This window comes from Chroicocephalus ridibundus, chromosome Z (genome assembly GCF_963924245.1).
Source record: "Chroicocephalus ridibundus chromosome Z, bChrRid1.1, whole genome shotgun sequence".
Lineage (NCBI taxonomy): Eukaryota > Metazoa > Chordata > Aves > Charadriiformes > Laridae > Chroicocephalus > Chroicocephalus ridibundus.
Genome location: NC_086316.1, coordinates 23,281,770 through 23,306,922, shown reverse-complemented (window position 1 = coordinate 23,306,922; position 25,153 = coordinate 23,281,770). Strand labels below are relative to the sequence as shown.

The following is a 25,153-nucleotide window of genomic DNA, read 5'->3' as shown; positions in this document are numbered from 1 at the left end:
AGAACTTTTCAAGTATGAAAGATGAGAAACTGCCTAATAAGAAGCCATTACACATTGAGGTCCTTCAAACCCTGAGACCAAATTGCAAGTACCTTTGCCTGTGGAAGACATGAGTTCACTTCGAGGAATTTCCTGAAGGCAGAGGGCTCTTCTAGAAACCATGAGTTTTCCAAAACCTTTCTAAAATCACGAGTTTCACCTTTGCAAAGCGAATTCATACAAACCTTTAAAAATGACAAGGGACACCGTATGCAACAGCATCATGGAGATGTCAAAAATCAGATGCATAAAACCAAGCCAAGAAACTTAAAAATTAAGTCTGCAGAGAGAAATCTGTCTATGGCTGCAAGCATTTTTTTTAAGAGCAGAGGGGTCAGGAAGTTGGCAGTGCTGGTGGTGAGGTTTGTTTGCATATTTTTTTGCCCTGCTCCTGTTTTGTGGGTTTGTTTTAAGTCAACCCCTGTTCTTTGAGGTTAAACAAAACCCCAGATTTTTGCCTGAACACATTTCCAGTCTTCAAGGTCCTCTCAGATCTTCTAACAAAGAACTGTATGAGAACTTGTATCTGGTAGAAGGACTTATATCTGATAAGATCAATCTAAATTAAAATATAAAGTAGCTTTTTCACACCACAGTGCCTATTCCCCCTCACATCACTTGCCCCTTCTGCTCTATTACCATTATCATCATTTACAGAGATGAGACACAAAGAGACTGCCAGAATACTGTGGTTCCCCGTGGTAGCAATTGTAAAAAATACATCTAACAACTCCCAAAACTTAAAGTCAAAAAGGAAAGAAAAAGAAAAAAAAAGGAAATATTATTTCCCCCTTTCTTAAGTGCAAAGACTTGAAGGCCAGACCCTCCCAAGGGGGTTAGAATGGTAGAAGCAAGAACTGCACTCTGCTCAATTACGTACCATCTCAAGGCTTTGGCCAGTAGACCAATCTTACCAGTTTTCAGTCTCCTTGTCATCTTCTTCAGAAGACTGTTTCATATCACTTCTTCTGGATTTCTGCTGGATCCCAGCCTGGCTCAGTTTAAAGCTGCCTTGGAAGAGGCAATGTTCTGCCAAGCAAATAGCTCCAGGGACAGCCAACATGAAGCACACAGATAATGATACACATTCGGAAAGTGTGTTGTGGTTTGGAGCAGGGGAGGGAGAAGCTGCCAGAGCTTTTGCAAAGTCACAAGGTTAAGTCATGTCTGCAATGGAGACTCTCAGAAAAACACAGCAGAACAATAACCCTCACAGGCAGCAGCCTAAGGACCACTGCTGCACAACCTCTCAAATAGGAGTACCCAAACAGGAGCATAAAAGTATATGCTGTTTGAAATGTACTAACATCATCAGTTGATTCGCTGCACACAATGAGATGGGGAATTTATGAACAGTTTTCTACCCATGGGTGAAATTGCCACTCAAAGTTTTTGCTTTTGTATCGTTCACAGTGCAAGGTACACGCTGTCATCTACTTGCTGGGAAGCCTCTGTCTCCCTCTCACTTACCAGACTAGGGGGAAAAAAAACAAAGAAAAGCAGGTGAGGAGAGACTAAGAAGGTTGTTTAGATTTATTTAGTCCTGTCTCCTTCTCATCCAGGAAGATATAATAATACCGGAAGAACTATTTAAGAAAGACAAAACAGAACTGCAAAGCAGGATTTTGGTAAGGACACACTGCAGAAACAAAGATGAAGTTTCATAAAACAAAACTTTGGGCAGGAGCAGGCTAAATCAAACCAGTCCTGGTATTCTCCCTAGGTACATGAATATGAGATGGTAGTGGACAACCTAATGCCCCACACATGCCCAGCCTCCCTCACCTTGGCTGCCTGAGTGCCTGTCCCTGCCCAAAGCCAGAGCTTCCAGCATTTCCTAGCATCAAGTCTCCTAACGTACTATAAAAAAGCATGTTAGAAAAGGTTAAGGATCAAACGTGCTCTATGCACAGACCCACTGACATTAGGAAAAAGTGAAAGTAGCTTAACTGAAAACAAAAGTGACCCTGGCTGGCTGTCAGAGAAAGCCTTATGACTAGAAGAGTAACAAAGGACTGCAGCTGGGCTCCTGGGAGGCGCTTTTAGTTGAGGTTTTCAAAAACAGATCAAACCAAAAGAACCTAGAAAGAACGAACCACGTATTTGTGACCATGCCCTCATGTAATGTAATCCACTATAAATTGATTATATATCCTGTTCATCTAATTCCCTTCTACCCCTATTGCTCTACAGAAGCAATCCTAGCCATTAACAAATTACGACTTTACCTTCAAGGAAAAAAAAAAAAAAATAAATCCTAACACTTGCTTTAATTCTGAGCTTCCTCACAGAAATATGCAGGCTTACTGGTTTTAGGAGTCAGAGGGTTCATGCTTTTGAGTTCCTCTCTGCAACAGTGACAACAGAAAGTTTAAATTATTTTAAACGAGAACAAGAAAGAAACTCCAAGACTTTGCATTGACGAAAACATCCAAGTGAAATCCACTATAAGAATCAGACTAGAACATTGCAGATTGTAAGCCCTCCGGAGAAATCAGAGACCCTTGAAGATACCTATATAAACTGAACTACTGCTACACCACAACCTCTGCAGGCTCTTAGCCAATAGCAAATAAAATACAATGTAACTGAATTCTCTTATTGCAAGTTAAACTAAACTGATTTACTAAATATTTGCTATTCATGCATGTGGATAGCTACCACAGCCACTTACCAGCTTGACCACGTGCCCAAATCTTTCAACAGAAACTTGTAAGAATCAGCAAAGCCCACAAACCCTGCATGCAAGTAAAAGATTTAGATACCGTAGTCCCACTGGAGAACTGAATTTTATATAGGGTAACACACCTACCTGAATCACAGAAATTTCAGCTCCATGTCACTACATAAATGACTTTGTGACAGGCAAACTTTCCTTTTGAAATACAGTTTTAATATGTTCCCATGTGAAGAATTACAGTATTGCTTAGAGGCAAACATTTCTTTGTGTCAGCAGCAGCTGTTCCTTAAAACCTGTTAAATCCACATTTAATTATCTAGGATTGTTTGTTCATTAAAAATACAAACTTAACAGCACAAAATCCTCTCTCTTCTGTTCTTTGCACTGAGTAAGAAAATGCCAACTCATAATGCTGAGATGCTGCTTCCCATTTTCAGCTCATGGGTCTGGCTCTCGCACACCACCCATGGTAAAGGCACTTTCACATTAAGTGATACTGTTGTACTGATATTTACTCCGTAACTGGTAATTCAGGCCTTGAGACAGTTTTTCAGAATTACCTGAGTGCCAAGCACGGTCTTTAGAAAAGACTTTTGAAAGGCTCTTATGCAAGCACCTGAATGCTTTTGAAAACAAGTATCATGCCTGTGTCCTTTGTGTACAATTCCAATCCTGGCTATGATTACATGATACAAGATAATCCCCATTGACATCAACAGGACCTTCCTCACCAAGATCAGATCCTTCCAATTTCTCCTTTTTCATATGCATATTTTTTTCTGTTTTGATTTGAATTTCTTTTGCTTTCATACGTTATAGCTTAAATAACATTTGAGATAATCCAACAAAGGATGGTAGTATTTTTTTTCTCCTTCAGTAGAACGTGTGTGAGCTGACTAAAAGCCTAACCACTGACTTGACATGTTTTGCCTTACTCAAGTGCCACTGGAGGATATAATTCCCAGTTGAAGCAAGAGGCCAAAACCAGAACAAACCTTTCTTCAAAATAAAAAATCCTTTTAAGCAGATCCAGCCTTCTCTCCAAATGAAGTAGATTAAGAAAAAAAATCACAAAAATCATCTGTTTCACCAGGGTTCAAACAAGTCTGTTATTTCACCAAACTATTTTTTCTGCTCTATTCCTTAGCATAGATATATATCTCTCTCTATATATATATGTTTCAAGGTGCATTCACCTTCTCCAATGTATTCCTTTTCTTACAAATGAATAGCCTAAATAACATGAGCACTATCATAATGCGTAGCCAAACAGATTACAGAGGGATTCTAATTTTTTTTCTCCATGAAAGCACATCCAGTTAATCAGAAAGACAATTTCTGCATGCAGAGAAAATCTTAAGGTTTGGGGGTCTGATGGGCTGGCAGGGCTGATGGGTTGATCAAAGGGATTTGATAGATTGTGGGTTCTGTGTTTTGATAAGATCAGCACTTACTGTGGAATTACCTGCTAGGCCTTTGGCAGATGAGATACCTTTGTAGCTTTGTGTTAGAGATGCTTAAAATCTCCAGGCTTGCCTGGAAACCTTCTTCAATTCACACAGCTCCTGGAACCACAGTGTAGCTCCCTCGCAGACTGCCCCAGGCAAGGGCGGTCGAGCTGCTAATGCTGAACTATTATCTTTCCCACTTAAGGAAAGGTTAAGCTAGGTAAGTACAAAATTATTTGTATCGGTATGAACTTCTTCCATGTTGGTTTACCTATATAATTTTTTTTGCAATGAAAACAGAACACCTTTAACCAAAATCGTGACAGCCCTGCAAGAACTGGGTAGACATCAGTCCAGAGCTACCCATAACATGCACTTATAATTTGGGGCAGACGCCTGGCACAGTTTACTGCCAGCAGAATTCTACGAATTTATCCTAGCAGTGCAACAACCCCAGACTAATCAGCTATTCTACTGCCTAGAGACAACATTCCCCGAACTGACAGCTTGGCCGCTTTTCCATCCTAACCTGCTCCCCTCCCACACTCGTCAGCGTGCTCGCCCCTGTGCTGCTGCAGCCCCAGACCCAGATGTCTCTCTAGGGCAGGGCCTGCTTCTACCTCGCCTCCTTGCGGGGTACTTTGATGTTTCAAGTGCTACCATGACTAAAACAATGCATCGCTCCACAAAAACTCCAGCCCCAGCCTTGTGCAGGAGGAAACAGCTGTACACTTGAAAAATAACCTAAACCTACATGCATCGTGAATGCTGGAGCATAAACTACTACAGTGAAAGGCATTGTTTAATTAAATGTTTGGTCCCTTCTTCCAGATTGAAAATGGCAAGCGGTCCTGATGGCGTGCAAGGCTTCCTTTGTGTATACTTAAAACAATCATTACTGCAGTTTCCTTTAAATCATTCTTCTGGTTCCCCCCTCACACTTCAGACTTAAAAGAGCTAAGAAGAATCATGCTTTTCCCCGCATTATGATTATTTTAATTTTTTTGCAAGCCTGTACTGAATAGAAAAACCCTGTATCAGGCCAGTCAGGTTTCCTGTTCCCCCATAATTGTTCCTAACTGACTTCAAAATGCAAGCGCATTTGTATGCACGGTGAACTTCATAGCAAACACCTGCTTCTTAAAGGCACTGTACACTCTGCTAGCTCCTATAATTTACTGCTTGAGTACATTCTTTCGCTTCATTTTCTGTACACGCAGAAATCAATGTTCAAAATTCAATTACGCTACTTTTCGACAGTTCAAGTGATTTCTCTTATCCCATATTCCTTCTGTATGCAAGAAAAGGAATATGAATCAGACCAAACTTGAGAAACCAGATAATAAGCAGCAGCCTGTTAGATGTCCTTCTTCTTACAGATAATACTAAGTCCATCTGCTCTATGTGGTGAGACTTATGTAGGAAAAAATGCATATTAAGATGACGAACCTTAATCCACTGTAGGCAAAGGCAGAAAAAACTCCACCACTTTGAAGAGAATTACATCAATCCACTAGTGGATTAGATAAAAACACACAGAGAGAGTATAATCACCTCAAGTTGAGGATGGAAATGGGCACAGCATACATTTATATAACTTTGAAAGACAGGTGAATGCAGGAATAAACACTGGCTTGTATTTTTGTGACTTTTCAAGTGCATGCTTAAACTCCAGTAGAGCAGGCACATAAAAATCTAGCTGTTTTGAATCATCATCAAGAGAAGACGCAAGGTAGGATTAAATAATACCGAAGAAAATTTCACTTACCCATTTGATTTTGGAGTTTCTTTGGGTGCATTATTTGCTTATGAAAAGTTCTGGATTAATATTCTTGGAGGGAGGGCTCTATAAGCACACTACATGTATGTGACATGCAGCAACCCAAGTATTTCTATATGCTGCCCTACTGACAAGCTTCAACGCTGACCTATCTAATACTCACAGACAAAAAAATAAAAGAAAATTTTTTAAAAAGTTAAAAAAATAGAAAAATAGAGAATGTCATGGGCTCAGATAAAGACTACGCAACAGGAAAAAAATACACATCTATAAGAAAAAAGCTGGGTTTAATTAATTTTCAGTGAACTCAATGCAGGTGATTTAATTCCCTCCCAATCAAACCTTCCTCTCAACAAAGAATGCCAAGTTGGAAGCATGCTTTCCTGCATGACTTCTGCCTTCATCTGGAGTTTCTGCATGCCACAGTAAAAGTTTTGAGCTCTAACGAAAACACAAACAGGACAAATCACTGCAAAGAAAGATAAAACTGAGGAGTAGTGAGGAACTTCTTTCCTTTTGACATTTCAAAGATTCCCACCCCAAACATCTTAATTTAACAAGACCCCTCCAATTTCTGTACAGACACGCACTTATTTATTTAAAAATAAACCTATTCATTTTCTGACCACCCATGCTGACTTTTGTTCACTTTTTCACAAAGCAGCAGATACCATAAACAAACATGGTCTGCATTGCAGTTTGACTTCAGGAGACAGTTCATGAAACCTGCTTCTATAGCGGATTTTTTCAGGAAAGTGGAAAAAGAGAAAAAACAGCTTTAAGATCATGGAATAAAGATTCAGTCATGAAAGCAACAAATAGAGCTTTCACGCTCTGAACAGTCAGATTCAAGATCTGAATGCTGATGAAAGGCCAAGGATGACTAAGAAGAATTTAACTTTTATTTGAAAGGTAGAAAGTTTATACGTTTCTTTTATGTGAACAACATCTAATGTCTTCATACAAGATCTAACACATTTTGTTTTCAGCGTCATCATTTGCTAATTGAGCCTGCTCACAGAAAAATAGGGTCCAATTTGGCTCCTCTTGAAGTTGATGCCAAAGCACACCAAAACATCTATTGTCTTCATTGGAAGTGAAACTGGGTCCATAATTTCAAGTATTCCCAAATCAGGGAAAGGCTTTGGTAACTCACTATTGATTTCACAAGAAAAAGAAATGTTATCACCAAATCTCTGCCTCAGGAAGAGAACTGGCTTTTGCAGGAACAGCCCAGGGACACTGGAGGAACAGCTGAAGGAATCACAATGCCTAGAGCATTTTCTTTATAGTAAATCTCATCCGTAACCTACCTGTAGCACTGGAAGAGCACAGAATACCCCCCATTTTTGGAGAAAGAGGATTTACAGAGGTGGTTTTAAAGGCATTATAGTTCATCAAGTCTTAACACAGAAGAATAAAATACTACTCAAAATAACCCAGAATAAATGCAGTATCTTTGAGAGACACCAAAAGCTTTTGTTTCCAAGTATGATCCCATGGCTTTAGAGCTTCCTATATTGCAGGAGAAGAATGTACATGCTGAAAAAAGAACTGAAGTGTTCAGGCAACTTAAACATTGTACACAAAAGGAAAAGGCTTATGGGCATGTGTTTTGGAACACCTAGGTCCTGGTGAGGGACTTTGAGAGAAAAAAGAATAGGGGGAAGAACATGGCTGAAGAATCTGACACCACTTCAAAACAGAGGCAAAATATTTGATCTTTTGAACTTAAGGGCTTTATTCCATCCTGAAAATATTATTTAAAAACGCCTTTAAGCCCACTCCCTCCTCCCCTACTGAAAGCAGGCAATGCAAATTAAACCTAAAAAGCTGAGGGCAAGTCAGGACACTCACACATCTCTTCAAAAGGTTCCACTACAAGGTCTTGTGGCTTTCTTCCCTTCTTTCAGAGAGGAAACAGTGATATGAGAAAAGTTTTTTTGCAAGTGTAACCATGCTGTTAATTTGCATCTCTCTTTCATTTGCACCGGGCCTTTTTTCTTTTGATCATCAGTACTGAACTTAGGCTACCTTTCTCCCATGACCTCTTCTGAAGTGTCCTCATTTCCTGTGAAGGGAGATCCAGGCACAGTTGTCAGGAACATGCGCTGCATGGTCCCCAATATAAACAGCTCGGGTTCGGACGTTCAAACCAACCTTCAACATTACCCAGCACCTTCAAAGCACTCCGACACGTATCACTCACCCCTTACAGTCATGCTGTGACAACCAGAATTATGACAGTCGGAGACTCAGCTTTCTTTTACTCTGGCATATTGAATAAACAAACCAACCATACAGACAAAAGATCGTCTCTCAGCATCAAGCAGACTTCAGATGACCCCCAAAGGGGGAACACAGTGTAGAAGTGGCCAGTTGCACCACTTAGCCCAGGGTCCAACAGCCTCCTTGCACTCCCTCAAGTTGTCTTCCCAGGCAGTACAAGCACAGCCACAGAACACCACAGGAAACAAGAATCTGACAGTTTCTCAGCATGAACAAAAACTGGAAAAGTAGTAGCAGTCATGGCTTTCCAGTGCCATCTGGTTCTGACACATGACTTCCTTTCCCTTCTACAGCCCTGATGAGAAGATTACGCTACTTCATAAATGACAACCACCTTCTATACCATAGGTAAATAGATAACACCACTGAAACAGATATAAAGCAGAGGCAAGGCCCAATGCAATATTCTTCTGTCTTTGGTGTTGGCCAACACCAGCTAGTTTTGAGGACGGTTTAAGATGCCCCCAGTAGGAACACGTGGAAAGTCTGCTTTCATATTACATGTCATACCACTATTTAGAGATTACCTCTTTTCAGATAAATAATCATTTGTTTCAAGTTGTAAGTCAGTGTTGAACTCACTCCTCGTTACTCATGTAAGTGTTATTCCTCATTTTTTTTTAATTCTCACTAGCTAGTTTCACCAGTTTGCTGAGGTACTCATGCATGGCATAAAAAAAAAAGGTGTATTTTCCTTTGTGGTTCTGAGTGTAGCCCCTTATAAAGACAACTATTTTTCTGGTATTCTGAGGAGAAAAAGAGCTAAAACCCATTACATTCCTTCTAGCCACCATTCATCTACCAAATAGGAAAGAAGTTTGTTGCAATTTTTTTACATTGTGACACTGAGAATCTGAATAAAACTGAAGATTCAAAACCAGAACTGTAATTTTTCCATATCTAATTTATTTAAAAGATTAATAATAATAAACTAGATCTTCAATATTTAATAAATAAGAAGTGGGTATTACCATAGACAGAAAATATTTTTGGTTACACTACAAATAACTTATTGTCAGATAGAAACGAGAACTTGCAGTGAAATATATAGAATGTGGAAAACAAGAACCAGGTCCAGTGTTTTTCATCTGGATGATCTTTTTTCTGGCTCAACCCTGCAAGATGCTCAACTGCCTTCAGTTCTGCAAAGTGTTAAAGCATGTGCTTACATACATTAGTAGCCATGCCAAATTTTACCACTAATTACATAGGGAAACTGACGTTTTCTGCCTTCCAAATACTTTTCGTGCAATTGAGATATAAAAGATCCTCCTTTTCCATTACCAAAAGGCATTTCATCTCACACAGCCAAAGAATTTATCCCTCAGTGCACTCAGTTCTCATTTTCCTCAGAATACAGGAAAGATAGCAAAGTGCTGAGCCACTTATTATCAAACTGTCTCACTCAACCACATACAGATTTTACCCACACACCCAAAACTTCAAGAACTAGGAGAAGACAGAGTGTCTTCTTTCCAGGCTTATAGAGAGCAATTTGTAACCCTGCAAAGTTTAAAATGTAAATATTGACAAATAAATAAGTACATGAACCATACAAAATATAGCGCACTTTTTCCTCCACATTAGTAACCATCCATGATTATGACTTTATTATGTATTTCAAATGTAAGCAGAAAGAACAGTTGGATTTAACAGAATGTAAAGGATTCCCCTTATTAAATATAACTAATAATACCTGATAGGAGGGAGGACTTGCCACTTGCATGCGCCTCCCTCATGTCACACCAAGACAAAATAAAAAAAAATTCACATGAAAGAAGGCTTTGTTTAAAAGGAATCCTTAAAAACCTCCAAAACTTCTAACAACAAAGCTTTAACATAATAACCCTGGTACTATAGGTTAATGATGCATTCAACTCACTAACATCTTTTCAACTCACTGAAGACTTCCATGAAAAAGATCAAAAAAACTCTAGCTGGGTATTTTAAATTTTAGTTGTTATTTTCGATAGTGATGATTTGTACCATCAATTCAAAGAAACTACTGAGGTGTCCTTTTTCCAGCTCTGGAAAGGTACTACTAGAATTACATTTCACGAAAGGTCTCTTCCCTTGTCATCACAGCATTTATTTTCCTCTCTCACTCATATTCCCAGGTGTTTTTCTCTCTGTTTCTAACCTCCCCAATACTACTGGTTTTCTTTCCCTTTCCTCAAACAAAGAACGCTGGCTGTGTGATTACTGCTACCTGTGTCCCCTTTTACACCTGAGACTGGGCCATCCTGACCCTTTTCTTACGGGTAAGCACCCCCTCCCAAAGAGTCACCAAGCACAGGCTACCTCAGACCAGTGGGACAACAGGCAAAACAAGGTATGGTATACTTATGGTCATACTGAAATTTTAGCTTAAAATAAAAAAGTAAATCAATATTTACAGTCACAAGCCAAGCAATACAGCCTTCTATCACAGAGACAAAAAAGCACAATTCCCACTTGGCAAAACAGGCAGTTTTTCCCCCCTAATGCTACAGCAAAACCAAAGGAGCAGAGCTCTCATTTTGCAATGTTTCTATTGGTTTTCCACTTCTAAATAATAGCACAGGTTGACCCCAAGCATGTCCCTTTGACCTTAGTGCTGACAGTGCTCAACCATCCCCAACACAGGATGCAAAGGCAGAATGGGAAAAAACGCATAATCAATACTGAAATTACAATCTTCATTTTAAACTATGAAAATAAATTGGTATGCAGCAAGCACAAGACCTGATCAAAAAGGCAGTATCTAAAATACATACTAAAAATGCAGTCTGCAAAATTCTACCCAGATATTGATTATTCATTTGCAAAGATCTCACTTTTGAATAAAATGCAGCTATTATAGCTGCTCTCTCATTACAAAAATTAAATCCTCTTGAGCAAAGTAAGAGTTTAAATAAAAAAAAAACTGTCAAGAATGAAGAAAGGAGAATGCATCAGTAATCTCTCATCTTTCTATCAAAAATATGGATATTAGCAATCATGCAACATGACTAATAACTTCTCGTTTTCTCACACGTGTTCAATACCATCTTGGCAACAGATATTTTACAGTGTGAAGTGACATAAAACTATAGCTTCTTAATGAAATCCTCTTCAGGAAGCACCTTTCAAATTATTCAGTCTCTTCAAGAGCTCCCCTCATACAACATACAAGCAGTTTTCATTATTGAGGGGAAAGGCTGCAATTCTGCAGCTGAATTTTAGTTTACAACTTTAAAAAACTGAAATTAATAAATTATCAACAGATGGTATTTAACTGCACTAAATACTCTAATGTAAGAAATTCTCAATCCGAGTTACAAAAATACAAAAAGCATATAATAAGAAGGCTGCCTCACACAGCTTACATTTGCCCTGGTTATATTAAGAAATCATTGCTCATTGAAACCAGCAAAACAGACCCCTCTGACAATATTATTGCTCAAACCTCAGGTCAACTAAGAGGTAACTTCATTTAAAAGTTAATGGATTTCCTTCTTGCTGTCATGCTGGTTTCATTAATTTAGTTAAGTGCACCTAGGGAAAATAAAATGTCTCAATGTTCATTTATTTTATGGTTATTCCCTGGGGTATTCAAAATTGCTGGTCTCATCTGTAAAGACACTGGTGAAATTAGTAATCTATTTCAAATATGTGAAAGTAATTTTGAGAAGTAGTTAATAGCAAGGTTCATGAGCCCTTTTGTTCCTTTAATTCTTTTTTAACCAGAATTGAGCACTATTTCAGTCCATTTTTAGAGAACTGAAACAGTGCACAATCCCACATCCACCATCTTGTACTCAGTGTGCAATCAGATGACTATTTTACATCCCTAAGTGAAATTTAAGAAAGAACAGCATCTTTCTAATATGAAAGTGCTATGGACTACCATTAATTTATATTTTTGTTAAAAAAAAAAAATCGATGCTTTTGTTACAAAGAATCCTCAGATGTACTGTAACTATGACATTAAAGAAGAAAACATGTACTTATTTACACTTGTAGCTTGACAATATTATCTGTTTAGTCTCCTTGCTGTTGTGCAAAATATGCACAACACATAACAGAAAACTGTAGCTTTATAAAGACAAGAAACTACGAGGTTGTCAACAAGACTTAGAATGGTATTGGTTTTTCTAAATACAGTTTTCAGTGTTTAAAAAAAACCAAAAAGATTTTGGTTGTGTCCTTTTAAGCAATTCACTTTTCGTTAACTATTCTTTTCAAAACAACATTCTGAATATCTAGAAGAATCTGCCTTGAAAATATCTGTTGATCAATAACAAACAGGGCAAAGGGCAGAATACGATTTAGTATATTTAAGCTTCAGTATTACAGTTTAGTAATTACTGCAGGTGGTAAGCAAATTACCATAGGTGGAAAGCAACTGCAATCTACCATTAAAAAGATTTTTAGGATTCCTGAAATAATGTACCTGCATAATTAAGAAAATTTCTCACAGAAAGATGCTTTCCTTTTTAAAAAATGTAGAAGTATGAACCAGCAGACATCACTGTCACAAAGAATACACTCCGTATTCACACAGCAAATGACTACCAATTTGACTTTTAATGCCAACTCGCAATTAGAATAATGAACACAATGTAAGATCTTTCTATTCATAGGGCTCTATTTCCTGCTGACACGTGCATTCATTAAGCATTTTCACCAGGGAAGAAAATAGGAGCCTGCCATTCCCATATCAACTTTGTGGAGTCTCCAGAGATAAATTAGCTTGATCCCAAAGTGCACACCGCATTTTCTGTATGCACTAAATTTTGAAGGCATGAAGCCTGGGACATTTTGAACTGCTCAGGTTCAAAAAAAAAAAAACAAAAAAAAAAAACCCAAACAACTTCACTGGGGCATGAAAAAAAGAAGAAGAATGCCAGAATAATCCCCAGAAAACCTTATAAGAAATGGCATGTTTACCTATTTCTATATATTGTACTAAATCATATTGTCAATTATTCCATAAGTTTCTTAACAAAATATATCACACTATGATGAACCCACTCACGCTTTTTACATCTGAAGTCATTTAACTCAGTTCCTAACCTCAGTCACTCACTACTTCAGGTACTTTTATGTATGTGGGTTTTTTGTTTATTTTTTAAACCACGTTGAGATGTTGAAGCCTGTTTTTAGATTGTTGGATCTAATTTTGTTAAATTCCCAGTAAATCATCATGAGGAAAAATCTGTCTGCTTATTTCCCAGGTAAAAACCACACACTTTCCTTGGAGACTGAGTACCTTATTCAGAGATTCGACCTGTAAGCGTAGCTTACAAACCATGAGATGCACCTCTGTATGAGGGGCCACATATGGAGTGCCAGTCAGCCCTGTATATCACAGAAGTGCCAATTAACACCTTAACATACCAAGTGAATGGTATGGTGGCCAGAATATCACTACTAGGTGTTACTACCTAATAAACTCATGTTACAGAACATATCACAGAATCACAGAATGGTAGGGGTTGGAAGGGACCTCTGGAGATCATCTAGTCCAACCCCTCTGCCAGGGCAGGGTCACCTAGAGCAGGTTGCACAGGAACAGACATTCAAAACACAGGTGGGTTTTGAATGTCTCCAGAGTTGGAGACTCCACCACCTCTCTGGGCAGCCTGTTCCAGTGCTCTACCACCCTCAAAGTAAAGAAGTTCCTCCTCATGTTTAGGTGGAACTTCCTGTGCTCAAGTTTGTGCCCGTTACCTCTTGTCCTGTCGCTGGGCACCACTGAAAAGAGTCTGTCCCCATCCTCCTGACACCCACCCTTTAAGTATTTATAAGTGTTGATAAGGTCCCCCCTCAGTCTTCTTTTTTCCAGACTGAAAAGACCCAAATCCCTCAATATGCTGGAAATGGTGTCTTCCAGGAAGAATTAGTGTATCTATCCTATTCATCACTTCTCTTATAATGAAACTTTGCTGTTGGCCCATCACACATGTCATATTAAATAGGACTTAGCACAAAAATAGTGCTCAGAGAGGAATTTCAAGGAATACTTCAAAAGTACAATGACCAGATGGCTCAAGACTAATTAGAGAGCTTGCTCACTGGAGAAGTAGGTGGTGTTTTTTTGAAGAACTTTATTCCCACCAAAGAGATACAAACATAAAATAGAGATGTTCATAATATTTTTCTTCAGGAAAAAGAATACAAACATTTGCCTTAAATAATGTTCTGAAGAAAAATAAGTAAAAAAGTTGTTAAATTCCTGTTACATACTCATTACACGTTGACAATTCTTTGTGAAAGAGCTAATCACAAATAGGCTTCATAGCAGTATTTTCTAAGGGCCCACAGAGGTTTCCTGGACCTCCAATAACAAGTTTGTGCAGCAAGGCACACCAGTCTCCTTCTGCGAGGACAATTACTCCAATGCTTAAGAGTCAAAATATGTAATGCCCACAACCCATCAGTTAGGCATCATGTCAAAACACTATTGACATGTCTTGTGACATCAACAAAGAACCTATACCTACTTATGGCACTTTTACAGTACCATAAAAATGCCTAAATTACTGTTTAATCTATGTGAAGATGAGTCAAAATAACAGTCCTAGAAGAGTGATTATTTTTTCATTTAACAGCTGATTCTTACCATATTCATAGCAACAGTCTGTTAAAAACCCATTTCTTAACTGGCATCTTGAACATCCTTTTTAGAGGAAAAGCTGCCACAATTTAAGACCATATACTTTCATTAGACAAACTGTACCAGAACCTGGTGCATACCCTCTGTTAATCCAAAATTGTTTAGATGAACAATTGCCATTGCTTTATCATTTCAAAACGTGTACTCTACAAAATATCTCTCACTGATAATGTACTATAGGGAAACATAAAAAATGAGATTATGAGATATCTGATGCCATTTCCTCATTATCTAGCTATTACCAGCCTACTGTAAAACAGAAGGCTAGAGAGCCAGCTTCCACATTTTCATACAACACTGCTCTGAACTTAAAACACAAAAACATAAAGGGAAAACAAGCAAGACAGCACAGTGAGAAAACAGAAAGAAACTATGAGAAGCAAAAGTCAGTTTGAGCAATTACAAGGAAGAAATCATCACCAACTCCTCCAGACAGCATGGCCCACGGCAGACTGGTCAGCTGCTACCAGCCTAGAGGAACTTTATTCCTGGCCCTCATGTTGACCTGTTGCACGACCTTGGAAAAGTCACTCAACCTCTTTGCACCTCAACTTCCCCACTTGGAACCAGAAAAAAACAATCCTTTCCTGGCCCTAACAAGCTCTTTGAAGTCCACGGAGAAGAGACAAGTATCTCTAAATTGCACTCAAATTCTTAGTCTTGTGCCACCTCTGCTCATTAGTTTAATTTGAAGTATAACTGAAAGCCCACCGTAGTCCCAAGAATGTGTTAATAAAACCAGTAATTCAATAATGTCATATTTGGCTGCATATAGTTGCTGTCAAGCATAGCAAGCCAGAAATAACCACCATGCAAACTAAGCAATGCATCTTCAAAACTCTACATCAGTTCAGAAACAAGCATCTACTTCATGCTTTTATTTCAAATTCAATGAAGAAATGAAGTTGCCTAGGACTCCTACAGTCAGAGAGCTCAGTCTTCCACCCTTCAAAGCAAATAAGACTAAATCCACTAATATTGAGTAAGTATACAGACAGTAAATAGCTATTAATTTGTGGTTTTTATTTCAAGCAGACGTTGTCTGCTTGGGCAAAAAAGAAGGGAATGAAGTTTCCTGTATAACCATTTAAAATCTCTGCTCATGTAATACTTCAAGATTTGTGAAACCATACATTTCCTGTGTAGCTGTGAGCCCAATTAGAAGTGTGAAGACAAAAGAAAGGTTACATCCTGAATCTGAAGTTCTGAGGGTATCTTTGTTTTAAAATAAAATACATAAGAACATTTATAATCTGTAACTCAGTGCCAAAGCTGAAATTCTGTAAAAACAAATACGGGACTCTGCATTTTCAGACATGTACACGCTAACAAAAGAATTAAAACAAAACATTCATATTTCAAGGTTAAAGTGCCAAATGACAGAACATGGCAAATTTTAAGTTATGTTTTACTTAGAAATAATCATGTAACTTCAGTGGAAACCTGCAGAACACAAACAACACGAATGCTCCCTCAGCAGTTTAAAAGGGCATAAGCCAGGGCTCTGTTGAAAGAGCCTGTTCTGCCCTCCTCCAGCTGTGAAGCGGATCAGGGCACCATTCCAGCCACAGACTAACCCAGCAAAAGCAAAAACCAGTGGTTACCCTTCAGCTGGACTTGGGCTGCTCTTCACACGCAGCTGCACAAACACTCGTGCGTGTACAAAGGCAAGGGAGAACACAATGGTGGAAACCATTGACATGGGGAGAGCTATGCAGTTCCTCTCTGTAGGCTTTCGAAGGCTCATGGAGTTACACTGCTGGGGTGTGGCTTCACATTATACAAATTTAATTTAAAAAAAAAAAAAAAACCAAACAGGCTGCTACAAAAAAGGAGATTCTCCTTCCCCTGAAGTTCACTGCTGTGCACTTTCAGCGCCTATCCAAAAATGTTAACAAACTACTACTTTTCTGTCAGATCCACACACTGTCCCAACTGACTCTACGATTCCTCCACGGTCAGATTTGAGACAGAGAAGGAGCAGGTGGAAGGGGTGAAATCTTTAGCATCATACCACATTCAGATCGCGCTAAGAATGGCAGGAAACCACACCCTCATCCAAACCTAGATGGTTCCCAGCACTGTAAATCACGCGTTCTTAAAAAGTAGTTACATCTTCAGACCCTTTCTTTCCCTTGAGACGTTAATTTTTATTAGACTCTGCACAAACCCATCATCTTTCAGGCTTTGGATTCACGAAGCTAACCGTAGGACTATCTTTGCAGCTTATTCTTTTAATACACGTCTTCTGCAACTGCATATTTACAGGCAAGAAAAGTGTATGTGCATGCATAACAACATACATAGCCACATCTGCACATATAAAGTGAAGTTTTTCAGAAGCGTCTAAACTTAGACCTCAAATACCCTACGTAGGTACTGAATTCCAGCATCACAGTGATTTGCTTACTCCTCTGTGCTAAGCATGGATTTACGAGCCTATTTATGAGCAGGCAGTTGGTTCAGCAAAGCTTGACAATTCTCCATGCATGTAGAGCTGGTAGCACCTCGGATTATAGTTAAAATTATATTATTAAATTTAGACCCTCCCCCTTTAGGTCTTCCTTTCCCCAGTTGCTTCACCAAACTTTAATCATTCACGCTGAAACATACAGGCATACAGATTTCTATTCTTTGAATTTCTAAGGTAAAATAGATCAGCCGTTTCCAAGAATAGATTTTAGAAGAACTAATTTTTTTTCTTTTTCTTTTTTTCCTGATCCAACACTGAAACCACGTTCCTACACGGCTAATAAATTCAAGTCTCTGGCTTTTCGAACAAGGGCTTCGAGTGCCTGAGAGATGCCATTTGCTGTCATCAGGCTTAACCAAACAGGACCAAGTTAAGGGCCTTTAGAAAAATCTTAGTTTTCACATGCTCTGTCAGGGCTCATTAGCGTTTGGCAGCTGACGACTTTGAAGAGCTCACCCGCCCCGAGCCTGCTGCAGGAGCCCCAGAGCTTTTCCCACCGACCCGGCCACGGGGCTGGAGACGCGGATAGAACTTCCTCACACGCCCGCACCCCTCCGCCCGGGAGCGGCTGCCCCGCCAGCCCCGGGGCCGGGGGGAGGCTGCGAGCTCTGCCCCGAGGCAGCCGCGGCCGGAGGCGGAGGGAGAGGGGAGTGACTCAACGCGGGTGCGCAGCACCCCCTCTACACAGCCGCCCCTCCCTGTATTTTTTTTTTGGTAGAAGGCATAGAAAAATACTTGTGCAGGGTGTCCCGAGAGCTCTGGAGCGGTCCGCACCTGCTCACTTAAAGGAGCATCTCAAAGTTAAAGTCTCCAAAGCCACCTCTGCCCCCACCGGCACGCCTCTTCCCCATTCATCTGCCCCTTGCGCGACAAAGTTACGAAGTTGTTTTTTTGTTTTCGCCTCCCGCGGGATTCCGAAAACCCTTTTTTTTCCTATCGCCGCTCCCTGCCCGGCTGCCGAAAGGAGGTGGGGAGGCGGAGGCCGCCAGGCAGCCGCACCGCGGGGCGCGGAGCCCGGCCCCGGGGCAGGCGGAGGTGTTGGCGGGGGGGGAATCCTCCGTCCGCCCTTACCTTGATGCCCTGCTGCTGGGTGGTCAGGGTCAGCTTGGACTCGTCCAGGAGCAGAACCTCGCAGTAAAATTCCTCCGGGACTGCGCAGAAACAGCCCATGCCTGCTGCGATGGCCGGGGACGGGGCGGGCAGGCGGGAAGAGCCCCGAGCGGCGGCGGCGGAGAGGGGCTGAAGCGCAGCCGGGGCTTGGGCCGCGCCCGGCTCCGCGCCCGGCTCCGCGCCCCGCCGCAGCGGCTGGAGACCGGCGGCTGCTAGGGCGCAGCGCCCAGCCCCACGGGGCGGCCCGCCGCCGCCATCCCGCGGAAGAGGCTGGACGGGGGGTGCCGGGCGCTCCCTATGGGAAAAGGAGGAGGGGAAAAAAAAAAAAAAAAGACCGGCGGCTTTTTAGGAAGGAGCCCGGAGCGCGCAGCCCTCGCCCGCGGCTGGCTGTCACGGCGGCTCCCCCGCCGCTGCCGCCCTGGGGAGGTACCGAGCCGCCCACCCGCCCCGTCCCCCGCCCCGTCCGCGCACGTTTCCGCGCCTCCTCTTTGTGTGGAGGAGCGGGCGCCGGAGGAGCCCTCTCCGCCGCCGCGGTCGGGGACGGGGCGGGAGGGTGCAGGTCTCCCCGCCCGGCGAACGCGTTACCTCCGGCCGCGGACCCAGCTAGCGGAGCTGGGGGGCGGCGGTGCCCGGCGGGCACGGGGCTGGCGTCCCCCGGCTGCCCGCCGCCGTGTAGGGAGGGCGCCGGCCGCCGCTCGCCTCCTCCCCCCGGTAGGGGCGGAGGGATGGGGGGGGTGAGGGGGAGCTCCGCCGGGCGCCGGGACCGACCCAGCCGACGGGCAGCCGCCGTCCGCCTCCTGCCGTCCGCCGCGCAGGGCTCCCCCCGAGAGGGCGGGCGGGCGTCGGCGGGAGGACCGGGGGCGGCTTGGAGGCGGAGGCCGGTAGACGGCACCTGCCAGGCCGAGGAGCCGCCGCCGGTGGGCTGGATGCTCCGCGCCCGCCCCCCTGGCACCGCCACCGGCGCAGCCCGCGGACCGACCACGCAACACCGCGCCGCATCTGACGGTACCCCCCCGGCATCCCAGGGCCGGGACCGGACCCTCGCTTGCCCTCTCTCGCGGCTCAGCGGTGCCGGTGGTGGGGTGGGGGCGATGCTCCCGGTGCCGGTCCGGACCCCTGGGTGCCCCCGCCGGCTCCTGCCGCCGCCGCCCCCCCCGCTGGCCGCGGCCGCGCACGCCGCGGCACCACTGACCCCTGCTGGGCCGCGGGGGCGGGCGGCGTGTCCCGCTGGGGTCTCCCCGGGGGGGTCCAGGTCGGGGAGCCGGTGTTGCTGAAGCCGGCGGGGAAGGGCTTCAGGAGACACCGGTGAGGGTCCAGGAGGGGCCGACTTTGAAAGTAGCCTTGGCAGGAAATGTTTTCCCCAGCATGCTGTTAAATAATGAGATTGCCACAGATGATACATTTAATTTAAAAAGCAACAGACCTGTCGTATTAGGAAAAAAAAACCAAAACAGACAAGGTAGAACATAAAAGAACTTGCAACAGCCTTTGCAGTTCCTGTCTATAGTTTCTGGAGCACACACCAGTCTACCTTTGTATTTTAGTTGCTGCACGCATCTATACTCTATGATTTTTCACCCTCAGGCAGAAAGTTAAGCCCTGATCCCACAAGTGCCTCCGCATTTGCTTAAGTTTGCATGCATGAGTCGTCCTGTTGAAGATCATACGAAGTTTGCATGTGCAAATTTAAGAATATGCATAAATGTTTTTCTTACGATAGCTAACTTGCTCATACGGCATAAGAGAGGGCAGAAGGATATTTCTCACTTGACAAACTCCACTACATAGGTTGGTAAGTGGCACAGAGAATGATATCTCTGCTTTCAAACACCTGCCCTAAATAAAACTGTCCTACTCCCAGGAAATACCACTTCCATTTTCTTGTTTGGTGCAGGTAGTATTTAAACTTGGGCAGTGGGGTGTTGGGATCTCTGTATCCATTCTGTAGCTGCAAAAACAGTGTTCCATGAGCACTGTGAAGATCAGAACAAAAAACACTATATATGTTCACAAAAATACAGCATGAAGTCATGCAAAAGCTTAAAAATTCAAGATCCTAACCTTTTTTGTCGGGCAATATATACCCAATGAGAATATCATCCAGACAGCACAAGAAATTTAGATAAATTTATTCCTGGTTTTCTAAACACATTTTTGAAACATCGTTCTTGAATCCTGACAGCGGGCAGTTTTCTAGGGAACAGATGGTTCCTTTTTCCCTCTACTTAGTCTATTTAGATCCATATATCATGCACATCATGACATAAATTACCCCCTAAGTCAGTTAAAGTCATTATATATGTATAAATCACTGATTAATCAAGTGAGAGGGAGGGCTCAGTGAACTCAAAAGCCGTTTTAAAACCTTTAATTATAATTTTAAAATGGCTCATATAGCTTCATCACAATCCCACAGCTGAGTGGTTTAAATCAAGACCAGTCTTGGTTATAAGCAGTCCAGTGAAGTACTTCACGTCTTCTGTTTTTGAAGATTCATTTCGCGCTACTGCACATTAGCTGAGTGGTCCACAGGGAATATATAAAATATGCACTCATCTTCAGCTGCTGCCAGTGTTGGAGCACAGAGCCACTAACATATGAACTTATCTCCTAAGCAGCTACTGTCAATAGCTAGTCACTGATTCTGCAGCAGTATCAGAACCTAGTACTTGAGGTAAAAATGTGGGAGGAGGTCCTGGAATGAAGAAGTGAGAAAATTAACCAGGGGAGCAGAGGAAGATGGGATGGGATTTACACTGTGAACCAGTATGGGCCCTGAGGAGCTCCAGAAAGCAGAACTATTATTTATAGGGCCAAAAATGTAGGGCCCAAACTTTGCTTGGAGCTCCATACTACATAAGACCAGCCCTGCCTCAGTAATTCAAGTATCAGGCCAGCCCACAACTTGTGAGAAACACAAGATAGTCATCTGTTTTCCAAATCCATTAGGAAACTGAGCTCCTTTTTACTTCCCTCTACAAGAAAAAACACAGGTCAAGCACCACAAAGGAAAACTTTCTGACATAAGCTGTCATCACACAAACACAGACATGTTTAACTCAGGCATGTAAGTACAGGACCAGGGCATAAAGGCATTTTTTGTCCATTTCCTGTTTGATGAGGTATCCACTGTAGCCACTATGATTCAGTACACCTTCATTAAAATGATAAGTTTTAGCTCTAATCAAGTATTTCCGATGTGGTCATATAAACAAGGCACTGAGCACCACAAGGACTTCTACATATGAAGTGGCCTATATCCATATTCTGACATATCTGCAAGGAGACTAGCTGCCCAAAGGAAGCAGGTTAGCGTATCTGGTGTCTCACTAATTTTTACACAGTTCTGCTCACAAGCGCTTGCTGCCAGTAGTTCAACATGCAGTAAGAGGCATGATGACTTGTTTTAGCCGTTATCTCCATCACTTACTTATCACTGTTATTTACTGATGTGTAGAGATGCAATTCCTGTATCTTATCCATATGGATATCCTGTATCTTATCCATATGAGCAGAAGAAAGCACTGAGGTCTAATGCAAGAAGTTTAAAAGGAAAACAGAAAGCAACAGCACATGCCCCCTGGGCTAAACATACAGATCTGAATGCATCTTCCATTGAAGAAAAAAAATCCTACCAAGACTACTACTGTTCAATAGTTATTGTCCAGTAGGGTCTGGTCTGTTTACAGGAAAGGTAAGGTACAACTCCTTCAGCAGCACTTCACTGCTCTGGTTTGACACATGCCCACCTGCCCATAAAGCACTGCCCACAGATGTCTGCAGTCCTTCCAGAGAGGTTCTCCAGATGTTCAACATACTATTGAGCTTGTTTGTGCCTCTTCCACACAAAAAGACGACGAAAGCAAGCAACGCAATAAGAATCATTTCCACATAGCGTCTTGCAGCATTCAGAGGCTGAAGTTTGAGTGTGTTGCAAAGTGCATGAATTCATGTTTCTCACTTCACTGATGAAGGTTATACTTAAAACACATTCATGGATGCTCTCATCTAATGATTTCTCCAACTCTGTTACTACTACAGATCACACACGTATGCATCCACCGCACAGTAAAAAGCCATGGTCAAAAACCATTTTAAAAATAAATTTATTCATATATTGATAGTTTTGTATTTCCTCCAAAAATGTATTGACTTCACATTACACTGTATGCAATACACTTAGGGAGCCCTGAAAGTAAGACACGCCAGTCAAGACCACTTAAATATGAGAAATGTTAAATTAAGGCCAATATTCAGATCTATAAGGCAGCAATAATCAGAAGAAAAAAAAAAACACCCACAACTTAAAAGGCCCCAAAGTACGCTTGAACAGCTGATTAAATTTATTCATACTTCCATAGCAATAATCACCTTGAGGACCTCAGAATTGATATGGCAGTGAGTAAAAATCCATTGTTCTTCTTGTTTGCTTGTTTAACCATACCCTAGAAGATTGTGGCACTGCAAACAGACTTAATAATTAAGGAAATCATAAGCATCTCTCACTTTCTGATTTTTTAATAAAGAAAACATGACATGAAATATACTTTCTCTGCTCAAAAAAAAATCAAAGCTTTCAGGTTATTTATTGTAAACTATAGAGCTAAAATTAGAAACTGCAAAATCTGTATACTTCCATCAAAGCAAGAAAATTTTCTGTCGCTAGCGACTGTTTATTGAACCTGATTTTGTGTGCGATGTGGTTTCACAGAGTCTGTCAAGATTTTGACAAGTTACCCCTATGCAAAGAAGAACCAGATGATCCTGTTTTGTTTTGCTTATGCTCAGCTTCCTCGGCAGAACTTAAATATGTTTTAATAGCAAAGATAATTGAGTGGCAGGATGTAACAATCTAACTTAGCAGAAGAAAAAAAAGAAAACAAAACAACATTCTCTTCGGGACTTTACGTCATGCTCTGACACTTTAGATTGGTACCTTGTGGCCCCAATCAGCAGAAAAATAGAGGCTGTGAAGATCTGTTGACATTTAGGAGGTGAGCTTCCTGTAGAGAAAAGCATATCTTTTTCAACAAATACTACCCAATGAATAAACTGTCACCTTTTTTTTTGTAAATAGGGAACAAGTAGACCCATGCTCTAGCATGGAAAAGAGAAGATTATTGTCTCCAAACTACTGCACTCCTTCCTACCGCATGAGAGGAGCTCCAGAAGTATATCTTGGGGGTAAGACAACGAGCAATGAGGTATCAAAACCTTCCTGCCCAGGGAGCTGTTACGATGCCTGTTCCAAGGTACTAGATATACTCTGATATTCTTCTAAAAGGCAGTTGTTCTGAATGCACTTAGGGAAGCATCTTTTATCCCAAAGATAGGCTGGCCATGACCACTGGCAAATTACAAGGGACTCGGGTAATCAGTCAGTCTGCTCTTGTTTGAGCCCCATGCTGTCCAAACACAACAGAAGCCCCATTTGCCTGTAACTATCATCTCTTCCTTTCATCTCCCCCACTCTGAATGCGAGTTTGGGGCGGGGGGGCATCATTGCCAAGAGATTCTCAGTTCTGTTTCCCAGAGGGTCATTAGATCCCAGAGACATGCTACACCTAAGCAATGACTTAAACAAGACAAACATAGGCTGAGAGGATTACCCTAGCCAGAAATCCCAAGCCAGTTCAGGGAGGCAACCAGTCAGGACCTAGTTAAAGTGACACAGATGCCAATTAAGATGAACATTTTAACAGGGAGTGTCTCCCACCCATAAAAGAAAGATCGTGTTTATGTAGACAAGCCATCAGTAGTAAGCCCTTATAGAGACAACTACTAACTACTGTTATAAGGTTTATTAAACTCATCGCTGTGAACCTTAATTTTAAAAAAGTCAAACACAAATTTTTATTTACAGGTATTCGATTTTTATTCTGTTTGTCTTTTGATGCCTGGATATTACAGCCACGTTCATGGTTGAGATCTTCAATGCTAACCTTCAATACAGTTTCTAAATTAAAGCTGCTGTTCTCATATAGCTAACTCAATTTCTAATATTGTGGGATCTATAATAAAATAATGTCAGCCATAGTATGCAGCAAGATTTTAAGTTTTGGATAATCTGAAAATCTAAAGATTTTCTAATACAGCTTGTACAAAGGATTGCTGTTCCTGGAAAAGCAGTCCTCTTTAGCTGTAGCTTGAATGCTGAAATTGCAATCATTGTTTGGAGAATATCACCTATCGTGAGCTATGATGAGATGAGCTAGTGATGGGATGCTGCAGGTAACTGGAAGAAATAAGTCTTTTCTTCAGCGACTACACTTATCTGTGTTGATTTCATAAGCGAAGGGATTTCAGCAGCTCCCTGCAACTGATCAAGGAAATAACCAGCTCGTCGTGTATCTTGTAGGCTCAAATACTTGATAAGTGAAAATACAGAGTGAAGCGTGTCACATGTAGCCTGCTGTGACTTCCTTTCAAGTTTCCTTTCTGTAGTGGGAGGATGGGAAGGATTCCCTCAAGCACCTACACCAGCCACTGAATCTGAGGGATGCTGAGCCTGCAGAAGGATTGCTCCAGTTCAAAATCAGACAGAACCATTAAGCTGCCTAATTGATTTCCTATTTATCACATCCCCTTGAACGTGGGGAACATTTCTTGCTGCAAAGCCCAGGAACTCACTCTGGTAAAGTGTATTTTCTGGAATTATCAAGTCAGTCTGAATAGCAGGAAGGCCTGGAAAGTT

At 41.7% G+C, this 25,153-nt stretch overlaps 1 protein-coding gene across 3 annotated transcripts in view; it reads right to left on the bottom strand.

The window, feature by feature from the left end:
• EPB41L4A (erythrocyte membrane protein band 4.1 like 4A) overlaps positions 1–18,552 on the bottom strand; it is a 134,508-nt gene extending 115,956 nt beyond the window's left edge. For all 3 annotated transcript variants that reach the window (XM_063319779.1, XM_063319780.1, XM_063319781.1), the window contains exon 1: positions 18,421–18,552. In XM_063319779.1, coding sequence (XP_063175849.1) covers positions 18,421–18,519 — 99 coding nt within the window. In that variant the 5' untranslated portion in view covers positions 18,520–18,552. The remainder of the gene's footprint in view (positions 1–18,420) is intronic.
• Between the last annotated feature and the right edge of the window lie 6,601 nt (positions 18,553–25,153).